Here is a 22,936-nt window from a genome sequence, read left to right as displayed (position 1 = left end):
AGAAATGATACTTTTAGCTTTCTCTGTCATTGCCCAGGTCTCAGCAGAGTATGTAAGTATGGGTCTGATTAAGCTTTTGTAAATTAAAATCTTTGTTTTTCTGCTAATGAAGTTAGACTTCAAGTATTTTTTTGAGACTAAAAGAACATCGGTTAACATCTGTGACTCTACTACGGATCTCGGGCATTAAATCATTGAGAGTATTAACTTCTGATCCTAAATATTTAAATTTGCTAACAGTTTCAAATTTGTAATTCCCAATTTCAAAATAGGGATTGCTGTTATAACCACATGGCATGTATTTAGTTTTATTTTGGTTGATTGCTAGATGCATTTTGCTGGCTGCAGCCTCTAGAGATGTAAAAGCCTCTCTAAGTGACTCGGGAGTGCGTGCGACTATGTCAGTGTTATCAGCAAATGCAAAAATCTGAACAGACTTGTTAAAGATAGTTCCACGAGTATTAATGTTGGAGTCTTTTATGATATTTTGGAGGGCAAGGTTATAAAAAGCAAACAAGTAGTGCATCACCCTGTCTGAGATCATTTGAAACAACAATAGGCTCAGAAAGATTGTTCTGGATATTAACCATAAGTTTTGTTTCAGTAAGAGTAATGGTCACCAAATTTATAAGTTTTTCAGGTATTGCAAATTCTCTCATATCTTGAATTAAATATTTTCTGTTTACTGAATCGTAGACAGTCGTAAAATCGACAAAAAGATGGTATGTTGCAGTGCCATATTCATTAGTGTTTTCCAAAATTTGCCTAATGTTAAAGATTTGTTCTGTTGTTAATCTTCCTTGGTAATCACCTAAAATATTTTCCACATTGGTAATCACCTAAAATATTTTCCACATTGGTAATCACCTAAAATATTTTCTGTATAAGTTACTGTCTACTAAAAAGTATATTAGAAAATAGTTTGTGAAAAACAAAAAGGAAACTGATTCCCCTGTAGTTGGTACATTCCAAAATGTCTCCTTTTTTGTGTATAGGACAGATGATGCTCAGTTTCCAATCTTCGGGTAAAACTTCTTGGTTCCAAGCTGATTTGATGAGGTGATGTATTTCCTAAATGTTTTGACCTGCAGCACTTTTAATGAGTTCTGGAGTAATCGAGTCAGAGCCCGAGGCCTTGTTATTTTTGAGCTTTTTAATTCCTTCTCTAACTTCTGCCAAAGATGGTGTCGGGATACCATCAATGTTTACAGAGGTAGTTGGGTAGGTTGAAGACCCATCCCGCATATGGTCATTCAACAAGTTACTAAAGTGCTCATTCCACCTGTGAAGTACCTCTTTTCTATCATTTAGGATGATGTAGTTTTTGTCTCTACAAGCAGTAATTCTAGGCTTAAAATCTTTGCAGCCAAAATTAATTTCACAATAGAAAGCATGGTTTTCACTGGACCCTCTCAGATGTTCAACATCCTTAAATAGGTCGTAGTGAAAAAGTCTTTTAAGCGAGTTGATCTTCTCTTGTTTTCTAGATCTCTTATATTCCTCAACAGAGAATGTCGCTTTTGGACCATATTTTTATAAGTAGCTCTTTTTGCCTGTGTTACAAGGAAGTATTCATTATCAAACCAATCCTTTGGTTTGTGTTTTTTGGACTATATTTTTATAAGTAGTTCTTTTTGCTTGTGTTACAAGGAAGCATTCATTATCAAACCAATCCCTTGGTTTGGCTTTTTCCATATATCCCAGTGTGTTGTCAGCTGAGCCTATGATTGAGTCTTTGAGCAAGCTCCACTAATTTTCCACGGTGTCCCGTTCGGCCATGTGTTTAGATCTTAGTTCTCCCCTGAAGTGAGGACTGAAAATTTTGTTTAGTTGCCTTAATTTTCAGCTTTCACAATCAAACTTTTTTTGCCTTTCTCGCTGTATCTTTCCGGTGTTTGAAATTTTAGCAATAACCAAAAAGTGGTCGGAACCACAGGTAGCGCCTTGATAAGTTCTAACATCCTGGATATCCGAAGAATGCCTAGAATCGATGAGTACATGATCAATTTGATTCCAGGTTTCTCTATCAGGTGATCGCCAAGTTATCTTGTGTATTCTCTTGTGGCTGAACACAGTGCTTGAAATTATCATGTTGTGTTCAGCAGCAAAAAGTACTAGTTGTCCATTGTCATTAGTACTATCATGTAAGCCATGCTTTCCAATTGTTGGTCTAAATTCATCCTCTTTACCCAATTTAGCATTCATATCTCCCATAACAATTTTAATGTCATGCTTGGGACAAGATTTGTATAACATAGAAAGTTCCTCATAAAAAATTTCCTTCTCTTCTTCTTCCTCTGTAGGTGCATGTCCATTGATAATACTATAATTAAAAAACTTTCCCCTTAGCCGAATTTTGCAAAGTTGGAGGGATTTAAGAATAAAATCAATCACTGAGTAATTTAAACTTTTGTTCAGTAAGAAACAAGTACCAAAAACATATTTTTCACATCACAGCTATAATAAATCGTGTAGTTTCTTTCTCAATGGTACCTTCTCCAAGCCATCGCATTTCCTGAATGGCAAGTAGATCCGTATCATATTTGTCAAATTCTTCTATAAGAATAGAAGTCCCCTACTGTATTACAGTGTTTGGACATTCCAAATTCCAAAACAAAAAATCCTTATGCCATTTCCAAGTTGTTTTTCAGTAGAAGCAGTCCGGCTAATTCTATCTTTGGATTTCTTAAAAATTTACGGGGTGGGGTAGCCCAACCCCCAACCTGGAGGACCAGTCCCTGGATATAATCCCCAGAGGCAGGGTGCTCGGCTATACCCCCAGACACTGTGTACCCATTTTAGTCGCCTTCTATGACATGCATGAGCTATATTGGGACTATTCTTTCACACCCGGTCACCACACGGGTGATTTAACCGTTTGCCTGATTATCACGAGTTATCTTGGGTTCGTATATATTGAAGTTAATTATTATCCCGAGAAAACTCGAGAGAAGCAGAATTTGTTAGTACGATTTCTTTTATCACGGTTTTACTCGGTCTGGAGGAAATGAAAGGAAATATTCAGCTTTGATTGGCAGTTTGCAAAATTTTGTTGGTTGTGCAGTTCTTTTGGAGGGACTGCTCGCGTGTTTCCCTATTGTATAGTATACGTTGGCTTGTGGATTAGTAATGTATAAAGAAGGATGCATGCGTTGGAAAAAAATAAAATAATGGCGATGATGGAAGATAGCGAAAGCGATGATTTTTCAGATAGTGTTTATGAAAAGGTGGGGGGAAAAATCAAATCCAACGAGACAGTGTACTCTGTGCTCACGTGAAAGAGATTCCAGCAGTAAGCCAGTAAGATAAGAGACCAGATACCAGTGTAGAACGTCGGGTATCACTCTGTGTTGTCCCTTGTTTCAAAAGCTATCATACAAAGATTAATATTTAACTTTTTTTTCAGTAAACTAATATTAAAAATAAATGCTTTTACACCTTCAAAAAATTAAAAATTCAACAATACATATTTTGATTTGTTTCGTTTTGTTGTATTTAATAATAAAATAAAAAAATGTGATGATTTTTTGCAATTTTTTTCAAAAAAATTTGTAAGGGAAGCGATTAGAAGAGCATATCTTTAGAATTTCCGATACACAGTCTCCTGCGTTGGGGATAAAAATTTTTACTTTTTCATATGGTGTTGCCATTGCTCGCTTTGAAATCGTTGAGTTTGTTAATCAAAATCCAACAAATGCTTTACAACAATAAACAAATGAGAAAAGCTTTATATGTATGGGCTGCTTCAGGGGTCAATAAAACATGATAGTCACTCCAGATATGATCGTATCAACTTGCATTAAATCAGAAATCATCAAAAAAGAAAATGAAACTTAAGATAGCTGTGTTGAAAGAAGCAACAGAATGATGAAATGGATCTTGATGGTCATTCGTTAAATTTATTTAATTCTGACATTGGGTGGAGAGTTGAATTTTGAAGTTTTAATATAAATAAATGTTAATTTTAATTATAAATATCTGTTTGAGTATCTTATTTACATATTCTTTTTCATAATATGGTAATTTATGATAAACAAAGTTTACTGAACCCATAAAAGTAACATCATCTCTTGGAAATGAGCAGTTTGTTTTTGGCAAGTTTAAAGTAAGGTGTTTATTTTTTAATTCATTTGTATGTTACTGATTGTATTTATATTGTAAATGTTGTAAAATGTTGTCAATGATAATAATATCAGTGTAGAAGGGAATTACTGAAAAAATGAATATTAAATATTATGTTTCAAAATGCTTTTTTGCAGCACATATGGCAGTGTGGCTTATTCAATGAACTGTCCTTGTTTTAAAAAAAATATTTTATGTGTGGCATATATGCAAAGGCAGCTTATGTACCGTAGAATGTTCTAGAATTCTTAGAAGCAATAACAAAAATTTTTAATTAAGGTATTTGATATTTGAAATCTGAAAGGGGGGGCACTGACTAAAAATGCACAGTAGTATATTTTGATTATATTAGAGTGATATAATTTTCAGCTATTTTATTTTAGTTAACATTTATATGTGGGAACATAAGAGATGAACCTAAAGAAGGAGAACAAGAAACTCCCTCTACTTCACAGAGGTCAAAGAAAAAAAAGCCAGATATTTATGCAAGATTATGGACTGAAATGGGTGAGAGGGCTAACAGTATGATACATGGTGTACCTGCTTTTAGTTTCCTGTAAGTTTACATATTTTTTTTCTCTCCATAAACATTTTGTTTATAATTTTGGAGATTGCTTGTATCAAACTTATCTTTAAAATATGTTTTTATTACAAAAAGTAAGCTTTTTTAGAAGGGTTTTTAATTTTAAATAAATTTAAAAAAATATCTATGTAGAGCACCTGCACTTTTTTTTTTTTTTTTTTTTTTTATTTGTGATGTTTTCATTCTTCAGGTTATTGAAAGATTACTTTTACACCACAATTTAAATATTTAGGTTTTTAGATTGTGGTCCATGATTTGTATTCAACAGGTTTTGTGATTACTTAATTTTAGTTGATTAGCCAAGCATCTCAAAACTATAGTTTAATCCTATCTGATACACATACCACAGATCTTAAGATACAGATTGAAGGGTAATATTTAAAAATTAAAAGCATAATTTTTAATATTTAATTAGAAAAATTTTTATTTTATGAGTATATTGAGTGTTATCACATTATCTACCCAACCCTGATAAGAATTGCTGAGCAAAGCGCTATGCTGCCCAATTAGGCAACCCAGAATTTTATGAAAATGTTTTTATCTGGCAATCCACTAATGGTTGCATGTGCATTACGCCAACACATAATGCCACCTTCTATCACTTCTATTTTAAGTTATGTTAATAACAACTTAAAAACTAAGCCAGAAGGAGATTTAACTATAGATATATAGTGCTCACTCATTTGGAATATATTGCTAGCAACTATAATCTTCAAAACAAAACTAAAGAATTTCATACAGACAGCGTGAATAAAGCTCTAAAATCATATTCTGCCTTGTGTAGTATTGCAACTGGCAAAATCAGTCAGTCAATTTAGCAGTCAAAGGGTTAACTGGCAAAGGATATTAAACTTAAAAGGTGCTGAATGTCATATTGTTAAGAATTATAATGCAATAGCTTTCAGTTACATCTGAAAAAAGATGAAGGTTTATATGTTCTTAAAGGAAGTAAACATGCTCTTCACATGAAACAAATCCATATGTAATGCATTCATGACTGCTGTGAAAAATTAGGTCATAGAAACTATGGCTGAAGATATGAAAATTAGTCTTTTTTCCAGTGTATTGACCTTTAAGGATTGTATTGCAACCAAAGCACACAGAAGAATCATTTCTCAGGAAGTAAAATCCGCAAATTAATGAAATCCTCACTAAATCGAGATGGACTTCCCACTGCAACTTGCGATGCACTCGACACAGAGCACAGCTCTTGACTCTTCGGTTCAGTCGTTCCTGAGGCTCAACATGCTCTCTCAACAATGCACTAACCTCGATACACTACAAGACTCTTTCGGTGCACTCGACGGCCCACTCGGCACTCGCTGCCTGTTGTCAACTTGATTGACTCGCTAGACGAGACACCAACTCAATACCATCTAACTCGCACTCTAGACGAGGCACACACACTGACTGCGGACCAGCAGGGATTATATAGCTTTCGGCTTGTGTTCGAGAACATTCTGAGCTAAACCGGTAAGAATTTGTTCCAGAAGGTTCTCCAGCTGACCATGATATATCGCCAATTTTGTCTCCAAATGGGCAATTTCTCGCCAAATGTGGCAACCATGCCCTCCTTTGCCATTTTATGGCAGCCCTAAAACTGCTTTGTGGGGAAGCCGTCTTGCCACGCCTGTACATTTCGTAACAATATATATATATATATATATAAACGATTGACAAAGCACTGAGCTTCTGTATGGGAAAAGAATGTTCAAAGTGCTTTAGTTAACTGTTTGTGCCTTTCCCCTCTTAAAAAAAGTGTAGACTAAAATTTGCTTTGCGTACTATTGTGCACTTTAGTTTATTTTTGTGTAAGTAATAAAAGCGTTCTGCCCTTAGTAGATTAGTAGATTGCGCCGAAAGAATCACTTAATTCTTATAACTCAGCGTGTTAAGATGTGTATCTTGAAGCATCGAAAGGGCTAAATTCCTGTAGCTCCACACTTGAATATGCACCGATATAGTGTTGTGTATTATGTTTAATCATCGTAATAAATGTTGTGTGGGAACTTGGCTTAATCCTTGGGATAAAGTACCGACCACGTAAAGTCAGCATCCTGTAACTACACCTCTGGATACGTGAAGCTAGATCATGATCGCTTAAAAAGAAAATGCAAAAGGAGATCATGATAAATAGTTTGATGAATTTATAAATATTTGTGTAATGGGGCTTATACACATTTGTGTATTAAATATATACGATTTAATTTAACGTGGCATTCCACAAGGGTAAATTAATCGTGTTAAACGAGGGATTCCTATAATTTGATCATCCATTTCTAACACCAAACATCATATTTTATTGTTTTAATATCTCAAATTTAGGTTATTATTTTCAGTACGAAAAGAAAATCATGTCCTGCCAAAATGGAAAATGTTTTCAATTTATGCACAGTATATCTTAATAAGAGTTTTTTAAGCTGTTAACAAGAGCTAGTCTATTTTTAACCGATACAGAACAGCTGCCAATTCATGTGCCGTCATACTTATAAAGAGGAAGTGTTGCATCCCTATGCCATAATTTTCAATTTTTCTAATTTCTTTTTCGTTCATATATCATTTATACAGTCTTGTTAATATATAATGATAATTTAAAATATTTTATCACCCTTTTGAGAGTACAGATGAGAAAAAATTTTCCTTCCTGCGAGGATAACTAACCAAGTATTGATAACAATACACGAGATACAATGGCATGGTGAGAAATTTAGGCATTCCTAAATAAACTCCCCCAAATTTATTGCCCTTCTTAAAGTGAAAGGTTTTCACATGTGAGTGAGAGAACTTTACTTGAACGTCTCATATTCTCATGAGTTCATATTTCTAGGGAAATAGAGTATTGCAAGGTCTGCTTATTGTTAAACTAAAACGTTAGGAATTCTAAATTTTTTTCTCTTTAAATTGTGGTTCAGTTTTATAAAAAGAAGTACTGGAGCTCATCTTATTTAAGGCTCTGGTGCACTCCAGCTAAAATTGTAATTTATCTTAAAAATTGGGAAGCACCGAAGCCAGGCTGTGGTGGGCTCTGGCGCAATTTAAGCACTGATGCTGGTCATGGTGACCAGTTGTGGTATACTAGTACTAGTGATAATTGATACTGGTAGTGCAGCCAACTACTGTAGTGATTGACATTAACAGTGAATAAGAAGTGCTAAGCACAGAAACATGTTCCTTTTGATTGAAAATTAAAAAAATAATAATAATAATGTATGGAAAGTACTGTTTTCCGCTTAACTGCTTTCACACCTGCAAAGTGGAAAAAAATATTGTATACAGTCTATCTGTCACTTATCCTCAAGATGTTTTTTAATTAGGCATATTTAGAATATCGTATTTCTCCTAAGAGAAATTATATATAAAAAATGAAGGTTTTATATATATATATATGCGTGTGCATGTTTATAGTATAGAAAGTACTACAGTACAATGCAGAAGTATTCCAAACTGCTTTGCACAGAAATATGTGCCAACCAAGTATTCGTCTTTCCAAAAAATATCTCTAGACGATTTCCTTCTTTTTCTTTTTTTACCATCTTCCGTTGCCTCTTGGCTTATAAGAAGGGCAGATAAAAGAGCATTCTGTTGAACTTTGTGGTGAGCTGAAAAAGCCATGACACAAAATAATGAAAACAAGTAGAGCGAGCACGGGAAATCAATCGAGCTGGAAAACAGCGCATGAAAGGTGTTGACACATGCACACATGCACAAAATTAGCTTCTCTCCTTGGCCACAGCTTAGACCCTCGTCTTACAGGTGTGAACGGAACTTCTGTATTTTATGCCCTTATGACTATGCCTCTATGCTCTTTATGCCTCCATCTGAATGCAGTTTAACCGTCAATTAATATGCACGGTCATAAGCAAGCGTAAATAGCAGAGAAACAACGTGGCCGAAAGGGCAGAATGTGCTCTGTCTGAAATAACTGAGACCCCAGCTTAAGTAATATCTTTCTACTCTACGTTGCATAACACACACGATTGAAATCTCATTTATTTTGAAGTTCATTTTACATGTTAATGGGAATTTTTTATGTGTCAGCGACAGGACTTGAACAATGGAACTTTGTAACTGAACACAAAATTTTGTCGATCGCTAAACCTAAATAGAAAGTATTAGCACAGAAAACAATGCAAATTAAAAAACTTACATTGAAAGCAATTTTAATTAAGTAAACAAATAAATATTTATTTAATATGTAATATTTATTTTTTTTTGTAAATTTTGATTGTTTTAAAGTCATAAATCCTTCATTATTTCATAAACAACTATTCTAATTTTTAAATTTATAATATCTACACTGATGATCTAAAATTCGGAATTGGCATAGTTCCAACAAGTTCAGATCTGAGACTTTGTACTGTAGTCTCATTTGCTGAATGTGTTTAAAAGCATGTTTTACATTTTGTTAAAATATTTGTTTTACAGATATGGCACATTTGATATTGATCCTGTTGAAAAGGTTGCCAAAAAGCGGAGAGTACAAACCAAAGAAAAAGTTGGAGATCTCACTCGTCCTGAATCTGTAAGTAATATTTGTTTTGAATTTATATAGGTGTGAAGATTGTTCTGAAAGTTCTTTCATAGTAATAAGTATTTGTGAATTACGTAAAAAAAAGCTTGATGAATTTTATTTTAAGTGTAATAAAATTTGATATTGTTTGCATAATTTGTTATGAATTTTTAAAATGTTTCATTGAATAATAAATAAATGTGTACTTTATCTGCAATAAGTGTATTCGCACAGTGGAATCTTCCATGCTGCAAAACTATGCTTGCATCTGTAGAAAAAATATTAACACGATGTTCCCAACATCCAGATAGTCTTAGAGATTAAGTTTCTTTCTTCATAAGATCTGAGAATCTTCTGAGATCTGATAATGTATTTGAGAATTTCAAAAGGCATAAAATAAAAAAAAGCTGCAGTGTTAAGTATTTTTACTTTATGCTATTGTAGGTGATTGCTATTAAATGTTTCTTTAATAGTTGAAATTTTTTAATCATACTAATTGCACTAAAGATCTGTTAGAATAACAGGCAATGGTGGGATTAAAGAATTTTTTTGATGCCTAAGTAAGCGACAAAATTGGATACTAAAGAGCAGTAAATTGCCTGAATAAGTATAACCCTCTGAGCGGCGCAGGATTTTAGATCCATCATGAAGACTGGTATTTAAACAGGATTTATTAATTGAGTTTGTATAATTACTTATTTTAGTCTGTATTTTCATAAACTTACATTCATTAAGATGATATTTACATTATTAAAGAAAGTAAGAAAGCAAAATATCTTAAATTATAAGCTAATATATGCCAAGTAGCAAAACTTCTGATGACCGAATAAAGCCGGTCACAACTGACTCACACAATGGATGACTAGCCATTAAATGAGATTCTAAATGAACACATGTTAGATATAAATTAGAAGTTAGTGGATAAAAGAAGTTGTTTGTAATCCTTTTCATTATGAAAGAGACGCAAAAAAGGTACTCTTTTGTTATCAGAACCAGATTTCAGTAATGTATTTATGTGTGCATGTATGTATGAGCATATATGTATACATAAACACATACATACATTTCTGAATCTGGTCCCGATAACAAAAGAGTACTGCAAAAAATGTAGGATGTATAATGTTAATAAAAGCTACTCTCTTGAAAAAGTCCTCTGTGAAAGCATTATTTCTATAAGGCAAGTGTTGTTTGTACATTTTGCATTAATCATCTAAACAAACCAACAGTAAAAACCTGTTTAGATGGTTAACATTTTTTATTTGTTTCATTATAAAATTCTAGATGTCCTAGATTTCTTCTCTCCATTAAAAAAGTTACTTGTTTCATTAGTTTGAAAATTCATTAAGGGATATAACAGCAGCCACATTAAATTTAAGGCAAGGAATTTTGCTAGATAAACAGGCACTTAATACATAAGTGGAAATTTGAGATATCTGGAGTGGGTTGTATGAAGGATGCTTCTAAAGTTTTAGGAATTTGGGTATAATTTTTTTTTATTTCATCAATTTTCATCGATATTACAATGCGTTTTTTCAACATAATCCCCAGTCAATTGAATTTACTTATCTCAATGAAAAACTTTTTTTTTTTAAAGCTGTCTTTCGATGTTTCCTCAATCCATCTATTTTTGGTATGCTTAACTTTTTAATTGAACACCCTGTTTGGGTCTCGTCCCAAATAACACACACTAAATAAATTCGCTGGTTCGATTCTTTATTAATTCTCATAATTAATTACAATTAACTCATAGCTGTGACCAGCCCTCTTACATCGTCGATGGCGATTCTCAAACTCGTCAGATCATCACATTACAGTTGCGCATGCGTGGATTACATTACAGATGCGTAGGCGCGAACATGCCGCCCCGCGTTGCAATGCTTAGCATTCAACTATTGTAATTAAGATATAGCATAAAAAAATTAAACAAGTATATCATAAACAATTTTGAATAAGTACTATTACATAAAAATCATTATTATAATTAGACATTTACCATATACATTAACGTACAACTCAAAGCAATACAATATAACATTTCAGTTACATAATGACATTTTATGTGAAGCACATTCAATACTGTACAATAACTATAAAGACAATACTCATTTTTGTATTGGTAAGATACATAATTTGGTAATTGGTCGTTTGAAACTTTGTTTAATCTCTTTAATTCCGCATTTGCACCTACAAAATTCGTAGCATTATCATTAAATAGTGTTAAACTTTTACCTCTTCGTGCAAAGAAACGTTTCAAGGTAGCTATTAATGCTTCAGATGTTAGGTCTGTTATCAGCTCTAAATGAATGGCCTTAGTAACCATACAAATGAATATACACACATAAACTTTTTGATATACACATTTTCTCTGGTTTTTGTACTTAATTAAGAATGGGCCACAGAGGTCAACTCCAGTACAATTGAATGTAAGATTAGCCGTGATTCTTTCCTTGAATCACCCATGATTTGCTGAGCTACAATGGGATTAGCTTTAAAACATATTATGCAATTTTTTACAATTTTCTACAAACATTTCTACCACTTACAATCCAAAGTTTTTGTCTTATATGGTATAACAAAGATTGAGGACCCACATGCAAATATTTTAAATGATAGTGATTAACTATTAACTCTATAATTTTTGTTTAAAAGGCAGAATAATAGGAAATTTTTTTTCATAAGTAAAATTGCTATTTTTTAATCTACCTCCAACTCTCAACAGTCCATTACTGTCAATGAAAGCGTTAAGACTTTTAATAGAACTATTTCTTGGAACAATACCTGATTTTTTAAGATCATTTATCTCATTTATAAAATACTCACCCTGTACTAATTTTATTAAAGTTTCTTCAGCTGCTCTCAATTCTCCCACTTGTAAATTACCTACCTGCTTTTGTTCTTGCTTACAATTCTTGTAAAACCTAAAACAAAAACTTATAATACGAATTAATTTTAAATACTTATTACTGCAATTCAATAAATCATTAACAAAATTTTTCACATTCAGATTTAAACATGTAGATAGTTCAGAATCAGCAAAGTTTTAAAGTTCATTACTGTCTTTTTCAGTAATTGCTTCAGGTATAACTCTTATAGGGTACTCATCCTTCATTAAGAAGTCAGGCCCGTTCCACCACAGTTGACTTAGTTGCAGTTTTTTGGCAGACATACCTCTAGATATGAAATCTGATGGGTTTTCTTCAGAAGCGATATGATGCCACTGTGCAATTTCAGTCAGATCCTGTATCTTTGAAATCTGGTTTGCAACAAATGTCTTGAGCAGATGTGGCTCTTTGTTGATCCATGACAGCACAATCATAGAATCAATCCAAAGGTGGATAGTAGTAAGCTCCAATTTTAACGATGATTTCACTCGATGCATTAGTTTAGCTAATAGTGCTGTGCAAAGCTCAAGTCTTGGGATTGTAGACTTCTTTAGGGGGGAGACACGCGATTTACTGCACACCAACCTCACTGATGTATGGTTTGTTGCTGATGTTGCTTTACAGTAGGTAACTGCTCCATAGGCAGCCTCTGAGGCATCACAGAAACCATGTAATTCAATCTTGATTCTATCTGGTAATAAAATACATCTATGGACTTCAATGTTGTTAATTAGCTGCAAGGTAGTGGAGAATTCTTTCCATTCTTTAGCCTCCTTTTCTGGCAAAACATCATTCCAGTTTATTTCAACAGCCATAATTTCTGCATAAATATTTTTGCTACAATTATAACTGGAGAAATTATACCCAATGGGTCAAAGATGCGAGATATGACGGATAACACTTGCCGTTTTGTAACCTTTACGCTGTCTTCGATTTTAACGTTGAAGCTCAAACAATCTCCTTTTGACTTCCATAAAATACCTAATGGTTTAGATTCTTCTGATTTACCAAAGGGATATGTTTTGTCGTTTGTTTGACACAGTTCAGTAGCATTACTACACCACTTATGGAGTAACATGCCTCCACTCTTCAAAATGCCTATTAATTGATTTTGAAGTTCTAATGCAGAACTTAGCGACTCAGCTCCAGATAGAATATCGTCCATGTACATGTCTTCTCTCAGTACAGGTGCTGCTAAAGGAAATTTATCTCCTTCGTCCTTTGACAGCTGTACAAGTGTTCTCATTGCTAAAAATGGTGCACTCACAGTTCCATATGTAAACGCAACATATTAATTTTATTTAAAATGTATTTTCCCGATTGGCAACAACAGTTTTTTTCAGAACGATAATATTTTTGAACTGTAAGTTTTTGAGCAGTAATGTTGATGGTAACGTTTCTGAATAAAGCAAGTATTTAACAAGTAATGTTTAACGGAATGTGTTTTTAATAAAGGAACTAATTAAATGCTAACATTTCAGAAATGGGATAAACTAGAATTATTATCTAGATTTAACAACATATTGCCTTAACGTACGTTAAGCCTAAACTGAATGCGGAAGCTCGCCAAAACTGAAAGTAGAAAGGTACGTGAATTTATAAACTGTTTATGTTATGTCTAAGTATTAAACGGAAAGAACTTAAGTATAATTATTGTATTAGTATTTGAAAATTGAAGTCTAAGATGGCTTATTTGGCAAGAGGCAAAAAATGTGATTTAAAAGAACTTGCTTTGGAACTTGATGTAGATGTCCCTTCTGATATTAAAATTGTAGGCTTAAGAGATATGATTTTGAATAGTAAGAATTATAACGAAGACTTTACTAAACAAATGCTAGATAGAATTATAAATGATTGTTTAGACAGGGAAAAGTTAGAAATTTTAGAAAAAGATAAGCAAAGAGCATTTGAAATGGAAATTATAGAAAAAGATAAGCAAAGAGCATTTGAAATGGAAATTATAGAAAGAGATAAGCAAAGAACTTTTGAACTTGAAAAATTAAAAATAGAAGCGGAAATCAGAAGTAGTAATGTAAATGATTCTGTTTCTTCTAATGTTAGTAGAAGTAATATTTGTGATATGAGTAAATTAATGCATAAGTATGATTTGAATGAAGGTGATATAAGTTTTTATTTAGTTTTATTTGAGAGACAGGCACGACATATTGGGTTAGAAGAACAAAACTGGGTTTCTCAGCTGTTGGGTCTATTGTCTTATGAAATAACTCAATTAATTGCCTGTGAATCAGAAGAGAAAGCTAACGATTATAAGCACGTTAAGCAACTGCTACTGAGAAAATTTAAGTTAAGCCCTGATCAGTTTCGGCAAAAGTTCGTTGATCATGTTAAAACTTTGCGTAATACGTGGAAGGACTTCACGTTTGAATTAAAAAATTATTTTGAAGAGTGGCTTGCTGGATTAAATATAACAGATTTTTACTCTTTAAAACAACTTATTATTACTGATCAATTAAAGAAGAGGGTCCGCGCTGCTATCCGAGACCATTTCATTGATGATTGGTCTAAATTCATTAATCCTGAAGAGTTGGCTGAAAAACTAGATGAATATGAAAATATTCGGGCAGGGATAAAAGTACTTCAAGTAGAAAATAAAACTTTGAGGCATAATTTTAAGCCCAAATCTAGTTCTAAATTTTATGAAGGATCCTATAATCAGTATTCAAGACAAAGAAATGTTAAAGATTCCATGCAGACAGATGGTAATTTCAAAGTGGGTTTTAAAAACAGTTTTGATAATAAATACAATCTGAGAGATAAGTTTTATAAAACAGACGAAAGGAAAAGGGAATATAATTCTGGCATCCGCAATGAAAAGGGTGAGCCGAAATGCTTCAATCGTAATGATTATGGACATATAGCGACGGATTGTCCTCAGCCTAAGAAAGAAATTATTTGCAGGAAATGTAATGAAAAGGGTCATACTTTTAAAAAGTGTACGTCTAAGAATCCAGACTTGACAAATGTTAAAAATTATTTATCCGTGGACCAGAATTCAGGTGTTTCACCAGCTGTATATTTAAAGTATGCTCGCATCAATAATGGAGAAGAAATTACTGCAATCATAGATACGGGTTCTAGTTCGTGTTTATTGAAACAGTCTGCGGCTAAGAGACTGAATCTTATTATAAAACCTGATGTGGAGGAATTATTTGGCTTTGGGAACCAGAATAAACCAGCCGCTAGAACATTGGGAAAAGTAACTGTTAACTTAGAGATTGATAATGTGGAAGGAAAGGACATTACAGTTCTAATTGTAGGAGATGAAATGCAACCATGCGACTTATTAGTTGGTCGAACATGGATTGATTTACTGCATATTGCATACGCCAAGATATGTAATACCTTGCACATACGCTATGCTAATGACTGCCCATTTTCACAGTTGCAAAATGATAGCAACACTCCGCGAATTAAACTGAAGGCTTCCCAAGAAACTCAAATCGAAAATAATACGGTTAATTTCGTGAAAGTTAAAACTGATGAAATAAATAACGGTTATGTTATAATAAGTGGATCGGAAGATGAGTTGGGCTCATTATTGGAAGTAATACAGGGAGAAACAGTGATACCAGTCACTAACTACAGCGATCGAAAACTAATTTTGAAAGAGAATCAATGTATCGGTAAAGCGGAAGTAGCAGAATTAGTTGAACCAAGTTCAGATCAGAAAACTGAAAATTCAAGTCAAAAGGAAATGCTGATAATAAATGAAATTAAGAAGTTTAGGAGACCGATTACTTTAGAAGAAATTAAAGTTAATAATAATACTACGCCAGAAAGAAAACAGGAAGTTTTACATTTGATAAATGAGTATCGAGATTGTTTTGCATTAAATATGGAGGAATTAGGGTGTACAAACTTAACAAAAATGGATATTAAAGAAATTGAAGGGAGTAAGCCTATTTGCATGAAGTCGTATAAAACCAATGCCGAAGAGCGTGCTTCTATAAAGAAGATAATAAATGAATGGAAGAAATATGGAATTGTTACTGAAACAAGATCTCCGTATGCTAGTCCAGTTTTACTCGTAAAGAAAAAAACAGGTGAATTACGATTAGTGATAGATTATAGAAAGTTGAATTCGCAAACTGTTAAAGATAAATTTCCACTCCCTAGGATATATGATCTTCTTGAACGTCTTAGTGAGTGTAAAGTTTTCACTACATTGGACTTAGCTCATGGATATTTGCAGATTCCTTTAACTGAAGAAGCGAAACTGAAAGCAGCTTTCATCACTCCAAATGATACTGGTCAATTTGAACGTATGATCTTTGGGTTGGCTAATGCACCTGCAGAATTTCAGAGACTTATGAATCAAGTTTTAGGTCCATTGCTTAATAAAAAAGTATTGTGCTATTTGGACGACATATTAATTCCGGCTAAATCTTGGGAAGAAATGATGGAAAAACTTAGGAAAGTGTTTGATAGATTGATAGAAGCAATGCTGACATTGAAACTGACAAAATGCGAATTTGGAAAAGATGAAGTTGAGTATTTGGGATTTCTAATAACATCAAATGGTATGCAACCTGGACCAAGAAAAGTATGAGCCATATTAAACTTTCCTAAACCAACCAATGAACATGAAGTTAAACAATTTTTAGGTCTTACAAGTTTCTTTAGAAGGTTTGTACCGAAATACGCAGAGAAAGCTGAGCCGCTAACGAGACTGACGAGGAAGGATGAAACATTTCGTTGGAACGAAGATCAGCAAGAAGCATTCAGTACTTAAAGGATCATTTAACTAATGAACCAATACTAGCATTATATAATCCCGAAGCAGAGACTGAAGTGAACACAGACGCGAGCAACAAAGGGCTGGCAGGAATGCTGTTGCAAAAAGGTGAAGATAGAAAGTGGCATTTAGTTTATTGTGTAAGTAAAGGAACAACAGAAACAGAAAAGAATTATCATTCAAGCAAATTAGAATTAATGGCTATAGTTTGGACTTTGACACGACTTCGACAATTTTTAATTGGAATCCGATTTACGGTAATTACAGACTGCCAAGCTTTAGTTTATTTAAACGCGAAGAAAAATTCAAATCCTCAGATAGCAAGGTGGAGTAATCTGATCCAGGAATACAATCTTGAAATAAAGCACAGGCAAGACAAAAGAATGAGTCACATAGATGCATTGAGCCGATCGCCAGTTGATCAGCCAGAAGAAACTTTAGACTCTATAATTGAAAACAACTTGGAAGTTTGTTTAACGCTAACGATAGATGAACAAATTTTTATGATTCAGCATTCAGATCCAGAATTACGCAAATTAATAGACATTTTAAAGAAAAAGATAAATGATAGAACGAATGCAGAGAAATATGTAACTGAAAATTACGTCTTGGAGAATAATCGATTGTTTCGTAAAGTGAAAGATCAGGAAAAGAAGAAATTGTTATATGTCATACCTAAATCGATGAGAAAAGGTATTGTAGTAAAATTTCACGATCTTTTGGGACATTTTTCAGCAGACAGAACTGTTGCCAAAATCAAGGAATCATACTGGTTTAAAGGAATGAAACGATATGTTATGCGTCACATTTCGATGTGTTTCGAATGCCTAGTGGTAAGAAACAAGGAGTACTGCATCCAATTAGACCTGGTAGAAGACCTTTTGCAATTATACATATAGATCATTTAGGACCATTCGTAAAAAGTTCAAGAGGAAATACAGAATTATTTGTAATAATTGATAATTTTAATTGATTTACACGCTTATATCCTATGAAAAGTACTGCAACCAAGTATGTGTTAGTTGCATTGAAGAGTTTTGTAGATGATTTTGGGTTACCAGAAAAAATTATCAGCGATAGAGGAACATGTTTCACAGCGAAGGAATTTCGAGAGTACTGTCAAAATAATGGAATCAGTCATACACTCAATTCAACTCATCCAAGTGGTAATGGAATGGTGGAAAGAGCAAATCGAACAATTTTGGCTACGATTAAAACGAGTATGGAAAATCCGAATCGGAGAGACTGGGACAAAAAGATTAAGGAATGCGAAAGAAATTTAAACAATATGATAAATAAGACTACAAATAAAACTCCTTTCGAAATGCTTCACGGTTATTTACCAAAATTTAACGACGGATTGATGAGGATGATTACAGTTGAAGACGCAGATGAATGGGAGAATCCAGTAATCTTCCAGAATGAAGCTGGAAAGAGAATTGAAGATATGCAGATGAAAATGAAAGCAAATTATGACAAGAAGAAAAGTAATTCTTTAACATTCGAACGAGGAGAAATAGTAGTTATGAGAAGAGTACCTAAATCAACTGGAGAATCAACCAAAACACAACAAAAGTATTGAGGACCTTTGGTAGTTACAGAAGTTTTACCAAGTGATACCTATAGAGTGACTCAATTAGAAGAGAAGGTGAAAGGACATTTCTTTAGTATGACAGCTCATGTGAGCCAATTAAAGTCATGGCAGTGTCAAGCTGAATCAGAAGAAGACGATGATGATGGTGATGACATTAGTGTACTGGGTGTGTTTGTGTGTTTACTGGGGATAACGATAACAACACGCCGCATATTACTAAAACTAGGACACAGAAAAAGAATAGAAAACGACGGTGAATCTATACGACAGCTAAAGACTTTCGAACTATAAACATTAATATTACAGATTTAATTTTTTAAATATAAGTTCTTAATGTTCCGAGGTCGTAACTAAGTCAGGATGCCCGAATGTAAATGCAACGTATTAATTTTATTTAAAGTGTATTTTCCCGACTGGCAACAACAGTTTTTTTCAGAACGATAATATTTTTGAACTGTAAGTTTTTGAGAAGTAATGTTGACGGTAATGTTTCTGAATAAAGCAAGTATTTAACAAGTAATGTTTAACGGAATGTGTTTTTAATAAAGGAACTAATTAAATGCTAACACATAGGTTACAGTAGTTAGCTCAAAGTTTTTAACTGGCTTATCAATGCCTTCTTTCCATAAAATCCTTTGCAACTTCCACTGGTCTGGATGGATAGAAATAGCTCGATACATCTTTTGTATATCAGCAGTGAAAGCAAAAATATATTTCCTGAATCTCAGCGTAATTGAGAATAAATCATCTTGTATCACACCTCCATTATACTGTATAGAATTTAGAGAGTTTCCTTTGGTTGCCAAAGAAGAAGCGTTAAATACTACCCTCAAGGGAGTCGACTTACTTTTCTCTTCTCCCCTATATACTCCAATATGAGGAATGTAATATGAACCTCGTTCCTCCTCACTTTCGCTCACCTCAACCATATGTCCTAACTGTTGATATTCTTTTAAAAAATCTGAATATAATTTTAAATATTCGGGATTCTTTACTAAGCGTTTCCATAAGGAATTTAATTTACTCGTTGCAATTTGTTTAGAACTTCCTAAAGTGTCCGGATCCTCCTTTAATGGCATTTTAACAACGTACCTACCGGTTTTATCTCGTGTATAATTTTTTACGAAATGTTTCTCACAAATTAAAAATTCTTTGTTTTTGGGTTTATCAGTTTCAAAATTTTCTAATTCCCAAAATTTTCTAAGAGTTTTATCTAAGTTGTCTTCTTCCTTTATCAACCCACAATGAACCCTGTTTTCAGTCTCTGTTGGAATACTTCCAGACACGATAAAACCAAAAACTGTATCTTGAAAAATAAGATCAGGATTATTCATTCGAATTTGACTCGGTTTCAAAAGTTCATAAAAAACTCCCGCTCCCAACAACATATCTACCCTTTCTGGAACATTAAATCCTTCATCTGCTAATTTTAAATTAGGAAGATCTTGCACTGAAATTTTAATTTTGCGCGAAGGTGTTAAATCAGCAGTTATTTTTGGAATTACTAAAAAGTCCAAATTCTTTATAAAAGTTCCTTCTTTATTGCATATCGAAGCATTAATTGTATGCTTTATTGTTAAAGTAGCATCATTTATTCCCGAAACGGAAATGTTTGTTTTTTCTTTCTCTAACTGCAAATGCTGAATAAGATTCCGTGTCAAAAAGTTCGACATACTGCCCCCGTCCAACAGACACTTCACTCTGTGTTTTTTTCCCTGGTTATCAATTAGAAAACATACGACTGTTGAAAGCAGAACTGTACTCTGTTTATTTGAATAATTGCTAATAAATGCCTTTTGAACGAAGAACTCCTGCGCGTATTAACATTCAAGGTCGATGAGTCATCTCGTTTGGGAACGTTGCAGTCAGATACATTTGTTTTGTTTTTATTTTGTTCCGATGAAGAAAGTTCTTTCTCCTTTACGATATTATTTGCTTTCGGAAAGTGAATAGTTTTGTGGTGCCGTTTCTGACAAAAACAAGAATATTTCGATGGGCAATTTGATACTGAATGCATATGTAGACAGTTAAAACATAATTTATTAGATTTCAAAACCTGTACTCTTTCTTGTACTGGTAATTTTAAATACGATGGGCATTTTGCCAGTCCGTGATTCTCGTGGCATAAAATACAGTTCTCTGTTTTAACATCTGATAAAAACACTTTAGCTACACTTTTTGAGCTATTATACTTATGATTAACATGAGAATACTCAGTAAGAGGTTTTCCTCGTGACGTGAAATATAAATCTATTTCTTTACCTAACTCACTAGGTGAAAACCATGAATCACCTTGCCTCACTGCAATGTGAGAAGCTGTTCCCGCATCTAAAGATTGGTATAACCTATCTGAAACTACTAGTTGTTTGAGGGTCTCGAAGTCAGTTACCATCCTTAATTTTAAATAATAATCCCAGGCAGTTATTAAGCGAGAAGCAAACTGCACATGAGTTTCATGTGGTTGTTTAACAGTTTTTCTAAAGTTTTCTAAATACGAATATGGTGTTGGTTGAAACTCCTTCAGAACTACTACTTTTACTCTTTCATAATTCGCGATATCCTTATCATGTAAATAAGTTATTATATTCGAAGCTTTGTCTCCTAACAGATTTAACAGAATTTCTGCTTTATAGTCCTCCAAAACATTTTTTGTAATAAACGCTCGTTCTAATGACGAAAAGAAAAATCCCCAACTCTCAGGCCGTATAGGAATTTTTACAGTTAAGGTTCTGATACTTTTTATTAATTGATCTAGTGACTCTGATTTTGTTTCGGTTTCGCTTACACCATCAAGTTTAGTTTCTGCTTTAAACTTAGCCAACTCTAACTCGTTCTTTGATCTCTCAAGTTTTAATTTTTCTAACTCGACAAGTTTTTGCTCTTGCTGTTTTCTATTTTCGATAATAGAGTTTGCTATCTCTTTTACTAAATCTTGTTTAGTTTTAAAAATTTCACTATTCTCAATAATATCAGTCAAATCTGCTATAGTCATTTTTTCGTCAACATTTAGATTTATTTCTAAGGCAATAAGCCTTAAATCTTCTTTTTTAGCACCCTTAAATAACATTGTTATTTATAACAGAACAAGCACAGAATGTACAGAATTAACAAGAGAGGAATCACTTACCTCTGCAGTGATTCACTTTTGATGAATATCCTTATCCCAAATCAGCGATATTCGTTGAAAAGAACAAGCTGCGAATACTGGCAAATACAAACACTCCTGTGTTCTCAAAAACGAAACACTATTTACTCAAGCTCCGGTCGACTACGACCAGATATGTTTGGGTCTCGTCCCAAATAACACACACTAAATAAATTCGCTGGTTCGATTCTTTATTAATTCTCATAATTAATTACAATTAACTCATAGCTGTGACCAGCCCTCTTACACCGTCGATGGCGATTCTCAAACTCGTCAGATCATCACATTACAGTTGCGCCTGCGTGGATTACATTACAGATGCGTAGGCGCGAACACACCCCATAAAGTTTTTTCAAATGTGTGAAGAGATGTAGGTATTGAACAGTTCCTAAAGTTTTCGCACCATTTTTCCACAAAAAGAAAATGATAGCTTATTGCATCTTTTATGATTAAAAAAAAATGGTACTGCAAAAAGCCTCCTGTCTGAATCAAGCAGTTGAATCTGACTAAACATGGAATAGCTGCATAAACATGTCAAGACTTGTCTCTGGGAGATAGCATTGCCTGTAAGTTCTAGATATTGAACTAGACCTGAATTTTTGAACTTTGGAAATGTCCTATATATATTAAAAAAGTAGGGGAAGGGAGATAAATGGAATCATTATTTTTTTTTAATTTGTTTATAGAGAAAAATATCAATTTATAATAGCAACTTTATGACAAAATTAGCTAATGTGTATTTCATGAACTATATAATTGTTGCTGTGCTAATACTTTTATATGTGAACTAGTTCTTGTTTTAATGTAAAATAGTAGATAAATATAGTGTGAATTATATTTGCAAGTCAGATTTATCTTTGAAAATATTATTCAGATTCTTTATGAATTCTATAGATGAAATTAAGTGATGCTGCAAATGACCAAGATCCAATGATAAAGGAAGCAGAAAGAGTGCTTTCTATTTTTATGAATTATTCAAAGAAGGCAAAAGGTATGCACATATCTTTTATCATTGGAATTTTGTGGGTGTTTATATATATATATATATAAACATATATATATATATTGTTATGAAATTTTCCTTTTATTTTTGCTGTTATACTTGCTGTGAATTTCAAATACTTTAGCCAGTCAATACAATACATTGTTAATTATGTTCTGCGAGGTGAATTCCCATCACCAGAATATCAGACCATCAAACAAACAAACACAGAATTAAAACACTTCAAGTTTATTCTACCTCACCACTTGTGAATGTTTAAATTAAAATATAAAAACAGCTTTATCAACTAACCTATACTTGATAAAATTCATATCTTCCTTTCATAAAAAAATATAAATTCA

General features: G+C 33.2%; 1 protein-coding gene across 1 annotated transcript in view; it reads left to right on the top strand.

Moving 5' to 3' along the window:
* Positions 1-22,936, top strand: part of Nse4 (SMC5-SMC6 complex kleisin component Non-SMC element 1) — an 84,508-nt gene that overhangs the window by 30,499 nt on the left and 31,073 nt on the right. Inside the window, exons 4-6 of the mRNA XM_035362596.2 lie at positions 4,506-4,678; positions 9,131-9,227; positions 22,487-22,583. Of these exons, the coding sequence (XP_035218487.1) occupies positions 4,506-4,678; positions 9,131-9,227; positions 22,487-22,583 (367 nt within the window). The remainder of the gene's footprint in view (positions 1-4,505; positions 4,679-9,130; positions 9,228-22,486; positions 22,584-22,936) is intronic.

Source organism: Stegodyphus dumicola, chromosome 2, assembly GCF_044657685.1.
Source record: "Stegodyphus dumicola isolate Sdum_Otavi_A_Nest chromosome 2, ASM4465768v1".
Taxonomy (NCBI): Eukaryota; Metazoa; Arthropoda; class Arachnida; order Araneae; family Eresidae; genus Stegodyphus; species Stegodyphus dumicola.
The sequence above is the reverse complement of the archived record's forward strand: the minus strand, read 5'-3'. Positions and strand labels throughout refer to the sequence as shown.